Source organism: Lissotriton vulgaris, chromosome 5 (genome assembly GCF_964263255.1).
Source record: "Lissotriton vulgaris chromosome 5, aLisVul1.2, whole genome shotgun sequence".
NCBI lineage: Eukaryota > Metazoa > Chordata > Amphibia > Caudata > Salamandridae > Lissotriton > Lissotriton vulgaris.
Genome location: NC_141693.1, coordinates 297,537,507 through 297,560,419, shown reverse-complemented (window position 1 = coordinate 297,560,419; position 22,913 = coordinate 297,537,507). Strand labels below are relative to the sequence as shown.

At 44.5% G+C, this 22,913-nt stretch overlaps 1 protein-coding gene across 1 annotated transcript in view; it reads left to right on the top strand.

The window, feature by feature from the left end:
- SSU72 (SSU72 homolog, RNA polymerase II CTD phosphatase) overlaps positions 1 to 21,089 on the top strand; it is a 255,189-nt gene extending 234,100 nt beyond the window's left edge. The window contains exons 4-5 of the mRNA XM_086921477.1: positions 704 to 822; positions 20,492 to 21,089. Coding sequence (XP_086777603.1) covers positions 704 to 822; positions 20,492 to 20,593 — 221 coding nt within the window. The 3' untranslated portion in view covers positions 20,594 to 21,089. The remainder of the gene's footprint in view (positions 1 to 703; positions 823 to 20,491) is intronic.
- Positions 21,090 to 22,913: the final 1,824 nt, after the last annotated feature.

Below are 22,913 nucleotides of genomic sequence, written 5' to 3'. Positions count from 1 at the left end.
TTATAAAGCAGTCAGGTGTACGACTTCACTGAAATTAACAGTGCGTTTGGCTTTTTTTTTCAAGGGGTAAGAGGGAATCAGTGTATTTTTTCTATTTGAAAATGATCTCCTTTAATGCTGCATGACTGTTTTTAACCAGAGTGCATCTTTAATTATTCAAATAGAGACTTAACTAATTTGCGATACAGAACATGTTCAATAACTATATATATATTTTTTTTTTTTAAAGTAAAAGGGAAGGGTGCTTAGATTCCACAAATGTATGTGTTCTTTCTTCACTTCACACCTGCTATGTAACTTGTGAACTGCGGAATGCAAGAATGTTAGTCTTGTACAGGGTTGGGATGTATAATGACATTATAGGGATCAGTAGTTGTGCAGCAGTTCATACTGATCTGGCTTGTATGGTGGGTGGGCCAGAAGAGTTTTTTGAGTTAATTACTTTCATAATGCAATCACATTACTGATGGTTAGGACATTTTCATATTTTTGATACCAAATTGACGACCAGTAGAAATCTGTGTACCCATTGATTACAATGCAGGTCATTCTGGATTAAGTCTTTGGGGTAATTTTTTCTTCCATGTTTATATGTCTGAATATATTGGTAGGCCCCAGTGTTCTGCCTTTTGTGTTCTGCTTTAAACTTTACGTTTGCTGCTATGAGCCTCCTCATTCCTCTCCCCCTATGATTTCTGCTCAGATTTAAACTCCAGAGAACAGGAGACCTGCCAACCTGTACATGTCATCAATGTTGACATCCAGGACAACCATGAAGAAGCCACATTAGGAGCCTTCCTTATCTGTGACCTTTGCCAATGTGTAAGTAGCTTATTTGTATAGCTCTTACTTTCAACTGTTCTTATATCTCATAATTTGTTGAAAATTATGAACACATTTGTTGGTGCTGACGGCACTCTTTTGGCAATGAATGTCTGTTCTAAATATGCCGAGATTCACAGACATGATGGTGCCGGCACACACAGATAACACTACAAGCCTCTTTTACATCTGAACGCAAGGACTATAATCTTCTTGCAGGTTTGTTGTGTACGATGTGATGACAGGCAATCAGTATCTTTATTGCAGAAGCAATATTAATCATAAAATTATCAAAATGCAATATACTTAACCAATGAAAATGACACTAAACAAAATATTTTATCAAAAACACAGAGGGGAGGTAGAGCAGATAGTTGGATTCGTGCTCCACAACGATAATTAAGTAAACAGAAGGAATCCAACATTCAGAAGTGAAGGGAAGGGAAGTGAGTGATCAATAAATGTTGAAGCACTCAGTGTTTTGTTAAATACCCCTCACACACCAAAAGGCCCCTTGGTGTCATGCTTCATCATCGGGGTCTTCGCACCCCTCTATCGGGATGCGGCGTGCTGCGACCTACGGCTACGCGGGAGCACTTATGGTGTAGACTATGTGTGGTGTACGATGTGTGGGGTATGTTGTCAAGTGAGTGGGGGGGTGTAGTGAAGGTTTAAAAAGTACCTTGCGCTAGAGAAAAAAGAAAACAATTTTATTCTGAACTCTGGCTGGTACTGTTAAAAGAAGTGCAAGACGAGGTCAAGGCTATTATGTTAATGAACAGGACCTCTGGTGTGCGTTGTTGTCGACATGTTTCGGAGACAAGCTCCTTCCTCAGGACGGGGGCACAACCTCCCCTCCCTACTCACGGCGCTGCTCCGCTGATCATCAGCGGAGCAGCACCAGGGGTAAGGCGGTGATCAGAGTGTCCTGTCCTTATAGCTATTGGAGCAACACCCCGACGTTTCTATACTGCTCAGGAAGCCTACAAAGAAGCTTCACAAGTCATTGTGCTTGTAGCAGACCGCTGTAGGCACACTTAGCCTATACTTAATAATTCACTTTTCTGTAAATACACATTTTTTAATAACTAAGACGTGAGTAGGGAGGGGAGGTTGTGCCCCCGTCCTGAGGAAGGAGCTTGTCTCCGAAACATGTCGACAACAACGCACACCAGAGGTCCTGTTCATTAACATAACAGCCTTGACCTCGTCTTGCACTTCTTTTAACAGTACCAGCCAGAGTTCAAAATAAAATTTTCTTTTTTCTCTAGCGCCAGGTACTTTTTAAACCTTCACTACACCCCCCCACTCTCTTGACAACATACCCCACACATCGTACACCACACATAGTCTACACCATAAGTGCTCCCGCGTAGCCGTAGGTCGCAGCACGCCGCATCCCGATAGAGGGGTGCGAAGACCCCGATGATCTAGCATGACACCAAGGGGCCTTTTGGTGTGTGAGGGGTATTTAACAAAACACTGAGTGCTTCAACATTTATTGATCACTCACTTCCCTTCCCTTCACTTCTGAATGTTGGATTCCTTCTGTTTACTTACTAAACAAAATATAACATTCTATTTAGATACATAAACACACAGACTCACATGGTCATCGTTAAAAACGCCCTAAAATTGGTAGATAAAAAAATGTAACCTACCACAACAGCAAAAAAGCTACTCCTAGTGACCTACAAATGCTCAATCTAAATGTTGTAACAATAAACGGTCTGGATTGGGAGAAGTCCTATTCAAATATATTAGTATTAAAAACGTGTTACAAAAAATAATCACAAAAACAGAATACATCAATGTTTGAAGTTGGGTCTTATCACATGAACTGGTTGTAGCAGAATCAGGAATGTTCCAGCTCTTGGTGAAAAAAGAATGCAAATGGAGACCATTCTAAATTTTGTCAGTAATCATTTGTCATAGGTGGATGTGATGAGTGGGGAAATGGAGTTCCATACCTTGCTTTGTCTTAGTCATAATAAAGTTTCTGACCACTCATTTAAGTTCCTTTGTTTCTCTAGGTAAATCAAAACGGCGGGAAAACTTAAAGAAAAAAAGTGTTTAATCCAATACTTTTCTCTTCCAGTAATGAGCCCGTGTTGTAACAATAATTTCTGACCCAGTCTTCACATGATTTCTTCAAAAAATGTAATCCCAGGTTCCTTTATAAAATTTCCCTCCATACAGTCAGATAACTTTCTTGCTAAACTGGTAGCATGATTTAAAAAATCAGTTATCCAGGCAAAGTGGATGTGTGCTAAGTTAGTCTAATAAATAGGCCAGCCCAAGCTCTTTGTGACATGCATGAGTAGCAGATCTCTGCTGGAGTCCCAATAATCTCTTGCAGAACTGATTTTCTACAACCTGCAAAGAATGGTCAGTAACATTACAAATTCCGGCACCATACTTGACCATGGAAATGCAACTGCTTTAATAAATATCCATAATACATGGGACAGGCTTGCCACATTTTGGTGGGAAATCTGGACTGTGCTCCCAAGGACTGAGGGAGCTGAAATGTCCGAGACTGCAAAATGTGTGTCCAAGAGCCAATGGCATCTCATATGATTCCTAGATAGTTGATACTTATAAACTTTTCTATCACTGAACCTATAATATAAAATGTCCTAGATATGGTATGCCTAACCTTGTATTCATTACGAATGTCTTAGTGATGTTTGTTTTCAAACTATCTCCACAGAAAGGGAGAAGTTCTCTTCCAACCAGAAGGGAAAGTGTCCATACATGAGAACAGAAAGAGGTCCTTTTTGTGTCGCTCACTCTAGTTCTCCCTACTAAAAGATAATTTGATGGAACCTTATTCAAGCTCCTATATCATTTCTCCCAGTCACTCTAGTATCTAAAAACTGAACACAGTTCTATGTAAAGATCTCATTTATTACAATTATTTTTTTATAAAAAATATTCTCACGGATTCTTACTAAGAAGCAGATACATTTATAGAAACATGGCAAACTTCATCCAATGATTAAATTAAGTATACACATCATAAAATAAGTGAAATAATATAAAATTCTCTACACTATTATACATTCATATCACAAGTTGTCAATTTGTCTTTAGACTATTACACATTCAAATGTCAAGTTGTCGATTGAGCGCTTGGGTGGATAAGACTTGATAAACACCACCTTCTTCAGGACAAGATATTTACAACAGAAGTTTAAATCATCTTAGGTCCTTATGGATCCAATAATTTAGAATAGAATTAACATAGAAAGAATCCCAGATGGAGAGGACGGGCATTAAAAAAATCTAGAAAACGTGAGGGAAGACTGATGAATTGCTCCCAAACCGCTGTGGTATAAAGCATTTCTGAAAGTGGCCTGCCATGATGCAACAAACCTAACAATGATTTTATGTGGAACGAAATACTAGTACCCTACCAAGGGATTTCCCGTTAAAGCCCATTGGAGGAGTTTACTTCTAGCCAATAACAAGCAGAAGTGCGAATTAAACCTATTCTAAATTAGTGGATCCATAATGACCTAAGATGATTTAAACTTCTTTTGTAAATATCTGGTCTTGAAGAAGTTGGGGTTTATCAAGTTGTATCTACCGAAACACTGCGTCGCAACTTGTGATTTGAATGTGTAAGAACTTTGATATTGGTCTTTAACTTATTTCTGGATGTGTATACTTAATTTTATTGTTGTATTAAGTTTATTTGTATTGTTTCTCTATATGTATTAATGTATTTGCTTCATTATAAGAATTACAGTGAGAATGTTGTATAAAAAATAATTTTAATGAATGAGACCTCTTTACCTACAACTGTGTTCAGTGTTTAGATAAGTGTGACTGGGAGAAAGGATATATTGAGCTCAAACAAGATTCTAGAAAATGTTATTTTAGTAGGAAGATCTAGAGTGAGTGAAACAAAAGGGACCTCTTTATTTTCAAACTATACTATCCATACGCACCACCACCCTCTAAAAGATGCTGTAGACCAATGGCTGTATGAGCCATGATTGCTGCATTGTTGGCATATGTGAAAAGAGGGACCACCAAAACTGTGTACCTTGGTCGCATCTTAATTTACTGGTTTCAAATTGCCCTCACACCCTTTGCTGTATAAAATAAAGAGGTGGAGTGTGGACCCATTGACACAATCGGGGTCCATGCTAATGTCCTGATGGTCAGATGTATGGTCTCACTAGACATGACTGTATATTTGTCAATCAGAAGCTTTAGATTCAAGCACTGTTTAACTCTACCTAGTACAGACCTGAAACTATATTGAGTTTCAGTGAGAATATTGTTGACTGCAACACAAGACCTAATTTGACCAGAATTATTTTGCCTGACACTTTTACCCAAGACTATTTGAAAGCATCCTGGTAGTAGCAATAACTGATTGCTCCAATTGCCTTTTCTAGCAACTAACTGCAACGATGATTGATGCCATCCAGGAATTTTGAGTGTTACTAGCAGCTTTTAAAACATTTCCAATCAATCAGAACTTATAAAGTGTGGCTAATTGCATGTTGAACAGCCAAATCTTAATCCATTTCTGAATTGCAGCTGAGAGGATGAGGTTTGGAGCTGAAGGGGGAGGTTGTTCTAGGACTTTGTGGTGAGGTAGGAGATGGAGTGTCCCCCACTGTTGCTATGGCGGATATGTGGGATGTGAGGGAGGCAGAGTGCAGATGTGAGGAGGGTTGGTGGACGTTCCGGTGGTGGGTGGATTATGTTTTGGCCTTGTTTGTTTAGGGCTTTGTTGTTTTGGATCAGTATCTTGAATTGGTATCTCTTCTGAATGGGGAGCTAGTGTAGCTTCTTGAGGTGGGGAGTGATGAGTCAGTTTAGGGAGGTCTAGGATGAGTCTGGCCTCTGAGTTCTGAATGGTCTACATTCTCTTCAGGAGGTATGCAGTGATTCCTTCATCGAGTAAGTTGCCGTAGTCCAGCCGGCTGTTGACCAAGGGTTGAGTGACTGTTAGTCTAGTGTTGACAGGGAGCCATTTGAAGATCTTATGGAGCATGCGAAGAGTGAAGAAGCAGGCAGGGGAGACTACATTGATCCGGCTTTTCATGGTGAGCTTGCTGTCCAGGCTGATGCCAAGATTGTGGGCATGGTCTGTCGGAGTGGATGAGGGTCCTAGTTCGTTAGGGTCCTAGTTCAGAAGACCACCAGGAGATGCTCCACAGGGAGGTGTTCTCGAAGATTAGCACTTATGATTGGAGCCCATAGGTCTAAGTTAAAGAGATTGGGTTGTAATCCTGCTGGGCTTCGAGCTTTCACAGAGAGCCTATACTGGACTGACTTAGTAACTTCATTTAAGTCAAATTTACCAAGCGATTTTATAGTGTCATATAAGTAGTTTAAGGAAAGACCATTGAGAGTACCAAAGTGCTCCTCTTAAACTGGGATGGTGAATAAAGGTGTGCAGCTGTCCAATCTTGGAAAAGAGATTGTTGACAACTTGCCAGAATAAGCGCGGAGTGTGGGCCAAGTGGAGATTCTCCTAGGCCTTGTTATGAATAGTAGCTTTCCTACTTTGAATACCTATCTGAACGGTATTCTTAGCTTCCTATTCTCATCTTTGTCAAGGAGCTTGCTTAAATTAAGCAAGATACTGGTATGAGTTTGCCTTTGAACAGGCATGATCAACCCATCTAAGGCTCTTGTCAGATAGATGACAAACCTTGCTAGAGGTCAACAAGGTAGTAACTGAACTAAAGATGCATTGAAAAGCTTCTAATGCGCTTACAACTGGGGAAGTTTCAGCTAGACAAAGTAAAACCTTGCAAAAATTCTGGTGAATGAGTTTGTCGAGCAGGACATCTAGGTTAAGAGTCCCATTTAAGATGCATCCCTTGATCGGCAGTACTTAGTATAGGCTGATAGTATTGCATTATGAGCACTAAAGCCAGATTTTTAAGAAGTATAGGATTATAGTGACTTAATGGGGGTGCCTCAATATGACCGATACTGATGAGGTCACGAAGGTTATATGAAACAAAGACATGATTGTGCTCCTGACACCCTCACTCTCTCTCGTTAGTGGGCACATGCCAAAGGTCAATAAAAATGCTAAATTAGACAGTTTAGTGTATAGTGCTTCCATCAGAGACTCCACTTACCTGGTCTTAATTATGAAAAGGTTGTGATCTTTGAGTGTCAAGACCATTTTCTGCCTAAAGGGCTGTGGTACATACTCAGTTTTAAGTTAAAATTGCGGCAAGTATAACAAAAGCATCAATAACGAGAGGAGATCTTGTTGAAGGAATCTGTTTCAATAGCAAATCAGAAAGATTTGGAATGGTAGAATAAGCCTAATGGTTGAAATTATTGTAAAAATTGACCAAGAGAATACTGTCCTTCGTGTCAAAGACTAGGTTTGTAATAAGTAGGATTGGAGACTGTGCTGATGTTTTACACTCCCCTGTTTGAGTTCTGGGACAGAATATCCAGAGGGTGTCCCTTAACCGGGCTTGTCTGTATCAAGTAATTATTTACATGAAACTAAGACGATAATGGGAGGTGTTGAAAGGTAAATCAAATTTAAGGCATAGCTCAATGAAGGGTACTCTTTCTTAAATAGAAATTAATATTGGTGAAAGGGCCTACAACCAGTTTATCCACCAGTGCGACTCCAAGGAATGAACAACCATTGATAGTAAATATGGGGTGTAGCATGGATAATGCATTACAATTTACCTCTGCATTTACCAAAAAGGGTCTGCTGCCTATTGTGGGAGAGTTAAATGCATTGGATAGCCATTGCTTTGTGATGGCTAGTTTGCAGTATAAGGCATGCATAGTGTGGACCAAGACTGTGTCCAAAATGGTAGGGTAGGCCTGGGTGTAGGACTACTCTACGCTTGTGTAGTTTGCGCAACTACACGCTAAGGGAATTGCACGTAGCACAGTGCAAAAACATGTAGCGGGCATTCTTTGCTTGCAGTCCTCAACATCAAGTTGGCGAGCGAGCAAAATAACATCCCGGCGAGACTTTTTTCTCGTTTGCGTTCAGCAACATAAAGTTGCCGATCGCAAGCGTGGAAAATAAACCTCCCGGTTTCTCATTGCGAGTGGTCTCGTATGCTCGCAACTGCTTGCGTTGAGAAACTACCAGTCTGCTTTGAGAAAGCTGCAGTTCGAGTACAAATCTACTCGATCGGGCAAAAAACGACCTCTTGCACTGTGCAAGATGCAGTGCACTGATTGCACAGTGTGGACAAGCATACAGTGCACTCCGCAGTTCGCGTAGCTTGCCTAGTGCAAACCTTCCTTAGGTCACACTCGGAAACGCCCTTTGCTGACACCTACTTCTCACCGGTCAATGGATCCCTGAACACCGATATCATCTTCCACACTACACGCAGAGCTCAATGGAGAAAAGCGTTGTTCTCCCTACTCACCGTCTCCTCCACTAGAAAATCCGCTCACAGCCAAACTCTCACCATCTCACCATCCCAAGTCTTTCCAGGCAGAGCCACCATCACTATTTACAATAACGGGATTGTCCTATCACAATCCACAGACAGGAACCTGGAACTGCTAGACAACATGTTCCCCACTTTCAAAGGACACCTTTCCAAGTCACGGACAAACACTCATATCTCCCCCAGTCCCACCAACCATGACCTCACAGCCACATACTCTTCAATCAGGGACACACCTACCACCCCTGACCTCCCATCCCCTACCCACTTCCCCACTACCCCAATTTAGCACGCCGTCACAGACACGGATCACTCCCCCTCATACACCGCTCTTTCCCCCGCCCCTTCTACCAAATTGCGGACCTCCACACATACCCTCAACACTCCTATCACACCTACAGCTGGCATTAACACCCCGCTCACCGCTGACAGCACAGTTCCCACACATAACACACCTAACTTAGTCCAGCACCAGAACAACACGCATTCCGACAATTCCCCCCCTTTATCCCCCCCCACTCTGTCCTCATTACCCTCCAACCAACTTCGCAGAACATACCCCCTCTCCTAACTTAACTCCCCCTCCCCTCAACAGGACCATCTCCAATCCCACTTCCCCTCCTACTCTCAGCCCCCACTACCCTCCTTACACCCCCACCACGGCTACCAGTCTCCCAACCTTCACCTTGTCCCCCCGCCTACCACCAATGCCCCCACCCATAACATCAACTTCCTCCCTACCTCATCCACACCCCTTCTGTCCAAAACTTCTCGCATCCCTAACCCCATCCCGCACACCAACACAACGCAGACCTGCTCGAACACCAGCCCGCCCTCCCACCTGCACACGAATCCCCTGGCTAGCCATTCACCCCTGACTGCCACTCCCACCCCCACCACCTACCCTACGATGGAATACATCACGGCCACCCTCACTCAGATCAAAGAAGACATTCACGCCATCAAAGAACTACTCTCCACACGCCCCATACACCGCCCACCCTCCTCCACTGCCCCTCCCAAATTGTCTCCTACTCCGCCGGCGGACCCCCACCCTCATCACGCCCCACACCAGGCGTCAATCCCTGCTCATAGGCGCAGCAACTGCCCTCGTCCCCCGCATCGCCCCTGCAACCCCTCACACATCTACACCTCCCGCCAAACTTGTCCCCCACCCCTCCGAATAACTCTCGCACCCAGCTATCCCCCAATCTCACATCAATCCCAGCTCTTAATCGCAACAACCGCCCTCGCCGCACCCACAACTCTTCTTCTGACCTCGACACACTCACCCTTCTCCGCTCCTATGACCCAGTCCCCCAAACTCACACTAGCACCCCACACCGCAAAATTCCCACGATACACCCAAATCCCCTTAGACCACCCATCCCCAATAACCTTAGAAAAGTCCCTCTCTTGCTAGAACCATCTAACACCCTCTACACACCCCGTCTCAAGTGCGCTCTTCTCAACTGCAGATCGGCCACGAAACACTCGGCAGCCATTGCTGAGCTCCTCTTATCGCGGGACCTTGACCTAATCATCCTGACTGAAACATGGCTAACTGAATATTCGACACCCATAATGGACATTCTGGTTCCTCCCAACTACCACATTATCAGGCTCGACAGAACAGGCCAAATAGGTGGCGGAATCGCATGCATAAACAGGAACAACCTCTCTGTTCAGAAAGTCAATTCCACATCCCTACCATCACCAACATCCTGGGAATACATCTGCCTCGACATTATTAGTGAGGGCAAACCGATATGCTCTCTTCACAGCATCTACCACCCACCCAGGGACAACCTCACCTTTTCCCAACAAATCATGGATATGATCTCAACCAATTCTGGACGCCAGCTCACCCAAATATACCTTGGTGACTTCAACCTCCATTGGAACGACCACAACGACGCGGTGGTAAATAGTCTTAAAAATTTCCTCGATGCCCTTAACCTCACCCAAATATGCAACAGCCCGACCCACGTGAAAGGCTCTACCATCGACCTGATCATCTCCAAAGAGGACTCTATCCAACTCGAATCCATCCAACCCTGTGACTGGTCAGATCATCATATTATCACATTCTTTATCAACGAAAAAGTCAAAGTCAACCCGGCGCAACTCTCCAAGCCCAAAGTCTGGAAAAGAGACACGAAAAAGCTCAACCCAGGCTCTCTGCCCCCTAACAGTTGCAATCTCCTACTCCCTCCTGCAGGCGCCTCGGACGTCCAAACTCTGACGGACCACTATCTCAACACTATGACCTCTATAATTAATGAGGCTGCACCTATGCAGCTAAAAAGAGTCTCTACTAAAATCTCCAAACCATGGTACGACGGGAGTCTCAACGAAGATAGAAGAGACATGCGAATGGCAGAACGGACCTGGAGATCAGCCCCCTCCGCAATGCACCTAAAGGAGTTGAAGAAAAAGAGAAACGCCTACTTCAGGAAAATAAAACGCTCAAAATCGGACTTCTTCAGCCTCCAACTTAACCAAGCAAAAAACCGCCCGAGAAAACTGTTTGAGCTAATCAAATCGCAATACAAGGAACAACCACAACCACTCAACACTGGTCGTGAGGCACCCTCCTGTGAAGACTTCGCTGCTTTCTTTATCCAAAAAACTGACAAAATAAAAAGCGATCTCCTCATTGACGCAAGCCTCTACTCCAAACCCAAATGCCTAGCACCCGCTGAACCAAAAAACAATGCTACATGGTCAACCTTTGACACATACTCGGAAGAAGAAATTGGCAAATTACTCAGCACCCTGAAACCATCCAATCACCTCACGGACCCCCTCCCTGCCTTCGCAGTAAAAGACTTTACCCCTTTGCTTCTCCCTCTCTGGACTAAAATCATCAACAGCTCTCTCCAACAAGGAAACATACCTGACTCCCTCAAGGTTGGTCAGGTCACACCTCTACTAAAGAAACCAACAGCCGACCCCTCTGATCTCAACAATTACCGTCCCATCACCAATATCCCCACTCTCGCCAAACTGCTGGAAAAATGCGCACAACTACAATTGACTAAACACATTGAGCAATTCGATCTCCTCAACCCTCACCAGTCAGGCTTCCGAGCAGGACACAGCACAGAAACTGCTGACTCACATAATTGACGACGCACTTCAAATGCTAGACCAAAACGACACCTGCCTCCTCATCCTTCTTGATCTCTCCTCAGCATTCGACACCGTTAAACATGAGAATCTACTAGAACTACTAAACACAAGAATGGGCTTATCTGGAACTGTCCTCAAATGGTTCACTTCCTTTCTGCACAACAGGTCGCAGAAATTCAAGAGCAACAACCTGATGTCCTCGCCAATACCTGTAACGCTAGGCGTCCCCCAAGGATCCTCTCTATCCCCAACTTTGTTCAACCTAGTCATGGAACCTCTCACCACCTTGCTACAAGCATCCAATGTACACTTTCACATGTACGCCGATGACACCCAACTTTACCTCAAATTACAATCACCCAACGACATCCTGCTCCTGAACTCAACGATCAGATGCACCCAATCCTGGCTTGCCGACAATCACCTCAAACTCAATGCCCTGAAAACAGAGTTCCTTCTGATCTCACCTCCAGCGAAGATATCCACCACTCAACATTGGCTTAAACTCCTAACCGCACTCAATGTCCAACCCACCATCGTGGACTCAGCAAAATCTTTAGGCATAACACTCGACACCAATCTCAGCATGCAGCAACATATCAGCCAGGCAACAAAGGGAGCGAACTTCCAGATCAATACTCTGAGGAAACTTAAACCCTACCTCCCAGCCAAAGACTTCCAAACTGCGGTACAAGCACTAGTCATCCCACGAATTGAATACGGCAGCACCGCCCTCTGCGGACTCCCACTAACTACAACCGCACCACTAAAAGCGTCTCTAAATGCTGCAGCGAGACTCATCACTGGGTCAAAAAAGCACTCCCACACTACCCCTGACTTGAAGTCCCTGAATTGGCTGCCTTTTGAAGCCAGAATACATCTGAAAATCGCTTGCATGACACACAAGGCGGTACACCTAAACTCACCCGGCTACCTTGCTCAGAAATTGACAATCTCTGGGGGAATCAGAAACACGAGAGGCACAAACAATCTTCTGCTGAAACCTCGAAGATTCCGGAAGGAAAAAACATACAAGCGCTCCTTCTCAGGAATGGCGCCAAGGATTTGGAACTCACTCCCTCCCGAAACCAGGCTTATCTCCTCCACTACACTCTTTAAAAAAGAAGTAAAAGCTATCCTTATGGCTAAATACACTTGATCTACTATCTCGAACCCTATTAACACCCTGCACTGATCTGTATTACTTGCTTGACCCCTTTACTTATTTGTATGAGTTGTCTTATCACTCACATGATTGGCTTTGCAGCCACCTATTTGTATTATTTGTACTGTATGATCTACTGATTTACCTATTTGACTTTGTTCCCTCATGTACCCTTCTGTACTGTATGATCTATTGATTCACCTATTTGACTTTGTTCACTCATGTACCCTTCTATGTAAAGCGCTCTGATATCTGCGAAGATCTTGTTCGCGCTATATAAAACTCTGAAAATAAATAAAATAAAATTCTTTGCTTGCAGTCCTCAACATCAAGTTGGCGAGCGAGCAAAATAACATCCCGGCGAGACTTTTTTCTCGTTCGCGTTCAGCAACATAAAGTTGCCGATCGCAAGCGTGGAAAATAAACCTCCCGGTTTCTCATTGCGAGTGGTCTCGTATGCTCGCAACTGCTTGCGTTGAGAAACTACCAGTCTGCTTTGAGAAAGCTGCAGTTCGAGTACAAATCTACTCGATCGGGCAAAAAACGACCTCTTGCACTGTGCAAGATGCAGTTTGCACTGAATGCACAGTGCGGACAAGCATACAGTGCACTCCGCAGTTCGCGTAGCTTGCCTAGTGCAAAGTGCTCTAAGCGTAGCTACGCGTAGTGCTACTAAGCGAACTACGCCCAGGGTTCGGTACAAGCTTTGTTTCTTACATTTGACTGCCGCATGGGGAGAAATGGAAAGTTTCCTTTGATCTATTACTGTCCTTTGTCATGATGCAATGGGGCCTGGAGGGGAGGTGCTGTTCGGCCTGGCCTCTGGTGGGTAATGGACTGTCCCACCCTTGTCCAAGCGCCCTATGTAGTGCATGGCAGTTTTCAAATGAATATTTTTCTGAAAATATAAGATTAGAAGAAGTAAGTCTTTTCAAGGTCTGCACCCAGTGTGGAAAAGCAACAACTCAGAAGAAGACCCTTATATAAATGATCTCAAATATGTCCTGAATTGTGGCTTGTCAAGATTTCGTCCAAAGCCAAGAAAGAATGAGTCAGACAACTTGTGATCCCTTCTAACGTTTCCCCCATGTAAAAAAGCCCTGTCCCAAGTGCACTCAGCAGTTGGATGCTGTCAGAGGTCTACCACAGCCAGGTCAAATCTCGGGAAGGATTTTACCTGCTCTGCCCACCCCCAACTACCCAGCTCCACCAACTCCTCAGTGCTCCTGCGAGTGTTCAATAATGTTGAGCACCTTGGTTCATATCAATTGCTGACACCTACCGACATTACTGCTGGCATATCACAGCATGATTTCCTACTCCTGTCTTCCTTGATTTTTACATAGTCACAGCTCTCTGCACTGCCTGTGGCACCCACGACGGGCACCACAGTAATCAATTTTAACATGGTCAGCCGTACCAAGCACTCTGCCACCATGTTCATAGATTAAAAGTTGTTGCTAAAACTACTCTTAGGAGCCCTGATCAAACAAAAGGTGCAAAAAACAACGTGCAGAAACTGAAGCTTATATGGAAAAGTGTTTCACATTGCATCACTATGATTCAGGCTGCCATTGCAGTTGTACAGCTTCCCCGAGAATAGTGGGAGATGGTCAGAGGATTGTTTTCTCCTTGAAATGAGCAGACATAGGCTATTAAGGTTATAGTGACAACATATTCTCCAAACAAGCCATGAAAACACTATTTGACCTGGTATTTGCCATAGGTGCCTTTGCCAGTTGAAGGTTCAACTTCATTGAAAACAGTCTCAGACAGGACTAGACTTCATGAAGCAGCAATTCTGAGAACGCCATCTGATGTTGAGACCTTGAGATGCAAATCTAAGTATCTGATTGAGGGATATGACCCAGTTCAGAAGCTCCACCATACTAAGGACTGTCAATCAATCATAGTGCTTGTAGAGCGCGCTACGTACCTGTGAGGGTCTCAAAGCGCTGAGGGGAAGAAGGTGCTGCTACTGCACGAAGAGCCAGGCCCTGAGTCTTCTGAAGGTGAGTAGGTCTTGGGTCTGCCGTATGTGGGTAGGTATGGTGTTCCAGGTCTTGGCGGTGAGGTAGGAGAAGGATCTGCCGCCGGAGGTTGTTCGTTGGATGCGGGGGACAGCGGCCAGGGTGAGGCTGGCGGAGCGGAGCTGACTGGTGGGGGTGTAGAAGCTGAGTCTGCTGTTCAGGTAGGCTGGTCCGGCGTTGTGGAGTGCTTTGTGTGCGTGGGTGAGGAGCTTGAAGGTGATCCTCTTGTCGACGGGGAGCCAGTGTAGGTCTCAGGTGGGGGCTGATGTCGCTGCGGCGGGGGATGTTGACGATCAGTCAGGCAGAGGCATTTTGGATGCGTTGTAGTCGTCGTAGGTGTTTGGCTGGGATTCCTGCGTAGAGTACGTTGCCATAGTCCAGTCTGCTGCTGAAGAGGGCCTATGTCACAGTTCTTCTTGTTTCGGTCGGGATCCACTTGTAGATCCTGCAGAGCATGCGGAGGGTGTTGTAGCAGGAGGAGGAAACGGGATTGACCTGTTTAGTCATGGAGAGGGAGGAGTTGAGGATGAATCCTAGGTTGCGTGCATGGTCGGTGGGTGTTGGTGCTGCTCCAAGTGTGGTCAGCCACTAGGTGTCGTCCCAGGCTGAGGGGGTGGGTCCGAGGATGAGTACCTCTGTCTTGTCCGAGTTCAGCTTCAGACAGCTGTTCCTTATCCAGTCGGCCACGGCCTTCATTCCCTGGTGGAGGTTGGATTAGGCAGTGGGTGGGTCCTTGGTGAGGGAGAGGATGAGCTGGGTGTCGTCGACGTAAGAGGAGGTCGTGACGGCGGGCCACTTGTTCGAGGGGGGCCATGTAGATGTTGAACAGTGTCGGGCTGAGGGACGAGCCCTGGAGGACTCCGCAGATGATTTCGGTGGCTTCGGATCGGAAAGGTGGGAGGCGGACACTCTGGGTTCTGCTGGAGAGGAAGGACGTGGTCAAGTCAAGGGCCTTCCCTTGGATTCCAGCTTCTAAGAGGCGTGTCTTTAGAGTGCGATGGCAGACCGTGTCGAAGGCAGCCGACAGGTCCAGGAGGATGAGGGCTGATGTTTTGCCGTTGTCTAGTTTCTGCCTGATTTCGTCTGTGGCGGCGATGAGGGCTGTCTCTGTGCTGTGGTTTCGTCTGAATCCGGACTGGGAAGGGTCCAAGATGTTGTTGTCTTCCAGGTGGCGGGCCAACTGTCTGTTGACGATTTTCTCGATGACCTTTGCTGGGAATGGGAGCAGGGAGATGAGCCGTAAGTTCTTGAGGTCCTTGGGGTCTGCCTTGGGCTTCTTGAGGAGGGTGTTGATTTTGGCGTGTTTCCAGCTTTCCGGAAATGTCGCTGTTCGAAGGAGAAGTTGATGACCTTCCGTAGTTGGGGTGCGATGGCTGCGTCTACTTTGTTGAATATGTGGTGTGGGCACTGGTCTGACGGTGATCCTGATTGAATGGAGTTCATGACCTTGCGTCTCTCGTTGACGTTGGACCAGGAGGTCAGGCGAATGGCGCTGTTCACAGGGGAGGTGGGGTCTGGTGTAGTCGGGGCGGTTGTGGTGTTAAAGCTGTCGTGGATGTCCGCGATCATGCGGCGGAAGAAGATGGCTAGTGAGTCGCACAGATCTTGAGGGTGGGATGGCGTTGGCTCTGGGGTTGGAGAGTTCCCTTATGATGCTGAAGAGCTCTTTGCGGTCGTGTGCGTTGTTATCCAAGCGGTCTTTGAAGGAGGATCTCTTGGCTAATCTGATGAGGTGGTGATGTCTTCGGGTTGCGTCCTTGTGGGCTGCATGGTTGGTCGGTGTGCGTTCGTGGAGCTATATTTTCTCCAGTTTCTGGCAAGCGCGTTTGGAGGTCTGAAGTTCGTCGGTGAACCAGGTGGCTCTCTTGCTGGCGTGGTTGTTGGAGAGTTTTTTGAGTGGGGCGAGGGTGTTGGCGCAGTTGTCGATCCACTTTCTGAGGTTGTAAGCTGCGGTGTCTGGGTTGGTGGGTGGGTTCTGGACGAGGGTGGTGATCAGCCGGTCTTTGGTGACTTTGCTCCAGCAGGTGCGGTGGTGCGTGGTTGGTTTCTTGAAGGTGAAATTGATGCATCGGTGGCCGGTCCAGTGGTGTTCTGTGGTGTGGTTGAAGGCGACGTGGGTGCCTGTGGAGAAGACAGGGTCCAGCGTGTGGCCGGCTGCGTGGGTGGGTGCGGTGACAAGTTGTCTGAGGCCGAGGTTGTCGATCAGGGTGGCGGAGTTGGCATCGTCGTTGTTCTAGAGGTGGAAGTTCATATCCTTGAGGAGGATGTAGTCCGTGGAGGCGAGTGCGTGGGTGCTGGCGAGGTCGGCGATGGAGTCGCTGAACTGGGCCTGGGGTCCTGAGGGTCTGTAGATGAGTGTTCCTCTGAGGGTGGTGTTGGGGTCGGTGTGGATCAGGAAGTGCAGGTGTTCGGCGGTGTTGAGGGTGTCGTCTGTGTGGGTGGCGACCTTGAGGGTGGACTTGTGGACGATGGCTATTCCTTCTCCGGTTCCGTTGGCGCGATCCCTGCGGTTGATCTTGTAGCCGTCCAGGATGGCTATGGCGGTGTTGGGCACCGAGGAGTTGTTCCACCAGGTCTCGGTCAGGAAGGCCACGTCTGGGGCGGAGGTGTCGAGCAGATCCCAGAGCTCGATGGCGTGTTTGCGTGCAGAGCGGGTGTTGAGTATGCAGCGGAGGTGGTTGGGTACAGTCCTTGAACGTTTGGTGGTTCTGTCGCAGGTGTAGCTGCAGGTGCGACAGGAGACGGGTCCGTGGGTCAGTTTCGGGGTAGCCTGGAAGCAGGTGTGGTTTCGGCCGGCGTTGAGTGTGTGGAGGCTGCTGACGTTGTAGTGGACTCTGGTGTCGTGGCGTTCGCGAGGTCCTGGGGTTCTGGCGCAGACGTGCTTGCCTTAGGCGCGCCGTCCGCTGCGCGATTGTGCAGCTGCCTCCATTTGAAGGGTATCTGGGAGGGCGGAGTAGGTGGGGGGGGGGGTGGGGGGGGACAGGGGTTAAGCGAATGGGCGCAGGGGCGGGGCCGCAGGGGTAGCAGCGGCGGGAAAGCGGGCTGTGGGCAGGGGGGGCCGAGGGAAAAACGGCGCTCAGGTCTGAGGCAAAAGCGAGGGTCAGGCACAAGGGCTGGTGCAGCTGGGGGGGGTGGGGGGGCGACTGACCAGGTCAGGCGTTGCTCACATGACTTGAGCAATTTGAGACAAAAATTGAGAATTTTGGAGAATGCACCTGAAGCGACTTAGCTGAAGGGGCTGGGGGTTTCAGAACTAGCTGAAGCAGAAAGCATTTCTTACGGAGGTGGTGTTTTAGTGCCCCCTCCCATCGGAAGTGTTAAGGCTACCAGGATTTCAACTAGAAGCCCTGTCAGAAGTGTCGGGTTGCTCTGGTTATGATGAAGAAAAATATACCAACTATCATGAACCTAGTCTGCAATGTTGTGAGCTAGTAAGGCTTGCTCCTGCTTGGCTCTACAGTACAATTTTTGCAGTGGATATCGTACTACGCAAGAGTAGAAACAGGAAAGGCAAGCTGTAAAAGTTTAGTTTCTTTGGGGTTGGATGTGTCCTATTGGTCCCCCGCCAAACTAAGTTACTGAATGAAGGTATATTTTATTTCTTTAGCCCATTGAAGCCTGAAAATTCTTTTGAAGTGTTATAGTAATAAAATGAATGAATGTAGGTAGGTAGGTGAGAATTCTACTGGATTCTCATTCTGTTAATTTAATTTTAGGATCTTTGGACCTTTGGCTGAGTGGTGCAGCGATTGAAAGTTGTATCTATATTTTCTCTCACGGCTGGGTGTAATGTTATATGGAGACATGACAATTACATTTTGGTCACTGGTTCCTCCATTTCCCTTTGTTCCCTATGTGTGCCCAAGCCGTAGTCTTCAAGTATTTATAGACATCATAAAGAGTTTCGATGTCAGTAGTGCTTGCATTATTTTGATTGTGGCGTGGTTCTGCTCCTAGGGGCTTTCGTTGCAAATAGAAGCATCTTCAGGAATACTCAGTAATGTTTTCTTTGTCAAATATATTTTTCTTCTCAATTGAAAAATGTGACCATAAAAATTTTACTGAATTTCCTTTGGCAGTCAACGGGCATTTCCCGTTTGACTAATGCTGGTGGAAAATGTCAGTAATTATAGCAATTTAACTATTTTCAGTACCAAATTTTGGTCAGAACCAGCTTTGGTTGTCAGATCTTACACCTGTCGAGTTGTGAAGATCTGGACTTCCTGGTTCAACAAGAGGGACAGGTCCCCTATTGTTCACTACCATTGTTGAACTTAAGTGTCGGTGTTAAAAACGAACTTTTGCACAGCAATACTGCCATGATGCTGGCAGGAAAGACTCCTGTATGTGTAAGAGGAAATTTCTATAGGTTTGATACCAGACCTATTGTCCTAACCCAAATCATTTACCAGCCCTTTAGATTTGGACATTTGCAGCCATCTAGTACATTTGGGCATCCAAGTAGACTCCTACAAACGCTCTTGGTATATCTTAGAAGGCCTGGAGAAGTTTTCATTTTAGAAGATGAGTTGGATTTGAGACATTTTAATGTCTTTTTTTCCATGTGCATAATATCAGGGCTTCTGCTCCACCGTGGCATCTGAAGTTTGGCCTGGCTTTTTTAAATGCACAAATCTTCTAAACCCAGGGCATTTTCTTACAATGACCTGTACGGGTGTGAATAGCCCTTTTACCCACTATATTCAGTTTGTATGATAAGTGCACAGCACTCATTCCACAAAACATACATTTAGTTTTCCATGGGGCGTAAGTGGTACACTGCTCTTTTATTCCAGAGTTTTTTTCCTTAACCAGAAAAGTATTCTTCCGGCATTCCCTCAGAAATAGCTCCCGGACTGAGGAGGTGTAACATAACCTTGATGTGTGTAAGCCTCTTGCACCTTTCTTTGAAACAGTTGCTAACTTAAGGAAGTTTGGTCTACTCGCTGCCTATGGTGTTTTGCCACAGGTTATAAACCAGTGAACGTTGTTATTGCTCGGAGTATAGTCTCTTGAATGTCCAAAGGCTTGAATATGGGAGTGCTTCAACCTCTCAACAGTCTTCTCAGTTATTGCACCAGAGTCAAGGCAGAATAACTGGCTGTTCAGAGGGATGGCCCCTTTGCAGAAATTTGAAAGCTAGCCTGGTGTGGGCTACCTCACATGACTTTAGTAAGCAATGCTTCACACAGCATCATCCTGCAGAGGTGTGCAGCCTTTGGCAGGAATTTTGAAACCTGGTTTGGCATACGTGATCTAACTTCTAGACTTTGATGCTTTGGTATGACGTTCTGAAACATTTCAATGGAGATATCGAGAACAACCGAATAAGTGAAAATCAATGTGACTTTGGTTCTGGTACTCTTGACTCTTTCTCTCACTACTTTGCAACACCCACCCAGCTATACCTTTGATAAACTTTTGCCGTGCTCTAGCTATACCTGGCAGTTAAAAAAGTGAGATTTGAACTGGCACTTCTGGTAGAGCATATGCTGGAGCAATGATTTTTGCATGAGGAGACCATTGCATTAGGACCCCTCACAAAGAGCAGTTTAAAAGCTTTTTTTGTGATTCGTTGTGGCTAACAGGTATTCTAATTCATTTGTGAAATGTGAAATTAAGTGTTCTCTCCTCCTCTAAGTAAGGCGAAAGTCATCGTCTGAGCCACCAGTGAGAATGTTCACTATTAAATACATTTATAAGATGATTTTGTTTCAGAGTCTTGATAATAGAAAAAGAATACAGTTTAAGCATTTACTGCATAGAGAACATGTGTTTTCTCAGATTGTTGCCATTCTTCTGTCTACTCCATCTTTTCTTATAGATGTTAGTTCTGTGGGTCGTCTTTGCCTCACAGGTTTAGTCTTACCTGTTATGACAATAACCTTGGCCATCCTTTGTTCTTCTTCCCACAGATACAACACACGGATGACATGGACAATGAAATAGATGAACTGTTACAAGAATTTGAAGAAAAAAGTGGAAGAAACTTTCTTCATACTGTTAGCTTTTATTAAAGCAAATTTCTTTTTTCTTAGGCCTCAACCAACAGTATATGGAACGGTGAATGGCATTACAAACCCCTCCGCCACCATAAAATGTTATTTTGCTAACATTTTAATTCAGTGATGTTCATTTTACCTTTCAAGTATGTGATCACAAAAAAGTGGTTATCCAAAAGTGTACATAGGTGGAGATGTATATTGAAATTACATATTTAAAAGAAATAAAAATCAAGGTTATTTTAAATCCTGCTAGCACGAGTGGGATTGAAATTTGGATTTTCTGTGCGCTTATGAAAATACAAATAAATAATTAATATTGTTTCCTTTAACTTTTTACATTTATTTTAATTTAAGTATTTGTCATGTAGTTTTTTTCTTTTGGGTAATGTTCCTGTTTTGAAACTCTGAAATGTAATTGGTAAACAAGACAATGGGAGAATGAATTTCATATCTGTATATTACGGTATAAATTTGAAAGAAAATGTATCCAATAAAAAAGTGAACTCGACCAATGTCTAAATCTTTGTAAAGAATCAGTCTTTCATGGTAATCTGTGTGTATGACCTTTGACACACCGGGGACACTTTATAGATTCACATGGAATTTATTGTTCATCAGACTATTCATTTGGAGTATTTCAGATCTAAACAAAAATGTAGCATACATCAAATTAATTTCCTTGTTATATAAAATGTCGCATACAAACTTTACATTAATCCCTTGTAACTTTTAGTTTTTCATAACATTTTGCAAACTTTATTTAGAAATTTACTATAAAATCCAACCTTGTGATTGTTGGGGGTTACAAGTCCTATCTCTTTCCTCTTCCCACCTTCATTTCAGGCAAACCAAGGAGCAGATTGGCAGCTTTCCCCTGACCTGCTCCACACAAGTGGGATCTTTTATTTATGTAAAAGAAAAAGGGAATGGCCCAACTATCCAAGGGACAGGGTACCAACAAGAATCAAAGAAAATTATCCCTTGGGTTCACTCAATATCTAAATATCAGACCTTCATTCACACTCCACTCTATAGTGATCAGGAGTACCAAGCAGCAGATATACAATGGTTATCAATACAAGCACCTTTCAATCATAAGGAACCTGAAATCTCTATTATCACAATATGTAAATTTATTTAAATCATGTTGCAATTAAAATCCATTTAAAAACATTAGCACATAGAAAAATATACACAATATACAAAAATACAATGAAGGAAGAGAGACTAAAGGCCCCGTGGTATTCAATCTAACAGATCGGAATGTCAATTCACAGAAATCTTTACAGAAAAGTCTGAATTATCAGAGATCCATCCTGACAAGTTGTTCTGTGAATTTAACTTGGAGAAGATTCCGTTGCCGCGTTTCGGTGTATGTGCTCTATATGCACCACTTTTCAAGACTAGTGCTTCGTTATGTCTCTTTTCTCAAACAACATTTTTTGGTAAAACTGATCTAAGAAACAATAAAAACAATATTACACATTGATTCCTAGACAATACTCCGGTTCTATCCATCATTTACATTACATTGCTAAAATATCATCAGGCTATGTCCTATATCACATTATATTGCATGCAATATCAACGCCACCCCATAGCAAACATCGACTTAAAGGCTTTAATTAAAAATAGATATACAATTCATTACATTTCACAGACTTTAAATAAAAATAGATCTACAATTCATTACAATTCATAATATGGTACAAGTTATTCGTCATCCCATTATACATGATGCCTAGATAATCACCCACTCACAACTTGCTTAATGTGCAATCTTCGTGATTGTGTTTATAACCATTTTACCCACATTAATCCATAGCATACATTCACCATCCTAATGATGTTTTCCACACTCTAGATACACATCAGTTCACATACCATGAGATGTTTTAAAAGGTGCCATATCCATACTTGATATCGTAAGAAAGGGGTTGAATGCCAAGGAAGAGTGGGAGCGTAGGCTTAGCCTAGCCCTAGAGAGTATAGGATAGTTCTTATTAGGTTGGCTTTCTGAAAGTTTAGGAGTCACTGAATCTGATGTAATGGTTTTGTAAGAAAGAAAGAAAGGATGTCATGTGAATTTCTGACCCAAAGAGATTCCGGCCGGCCGTCTCGAGGTGCAGTAAACCTGTGACATACGATTAACCATCACTTATTGTTTACATGTAGATTATATATACAAATAAGTAGCAATATGTATTAACATTGCGATCTGTATTGCGATCTAGGTCCTTTAAAATGCTTACCACTGTAGTGAGTGTTGTCTAGGAATCAATGTGTAATATTTTTTTGATTGTTTTTTAGATCTGTTTTACCAAAAAATGTT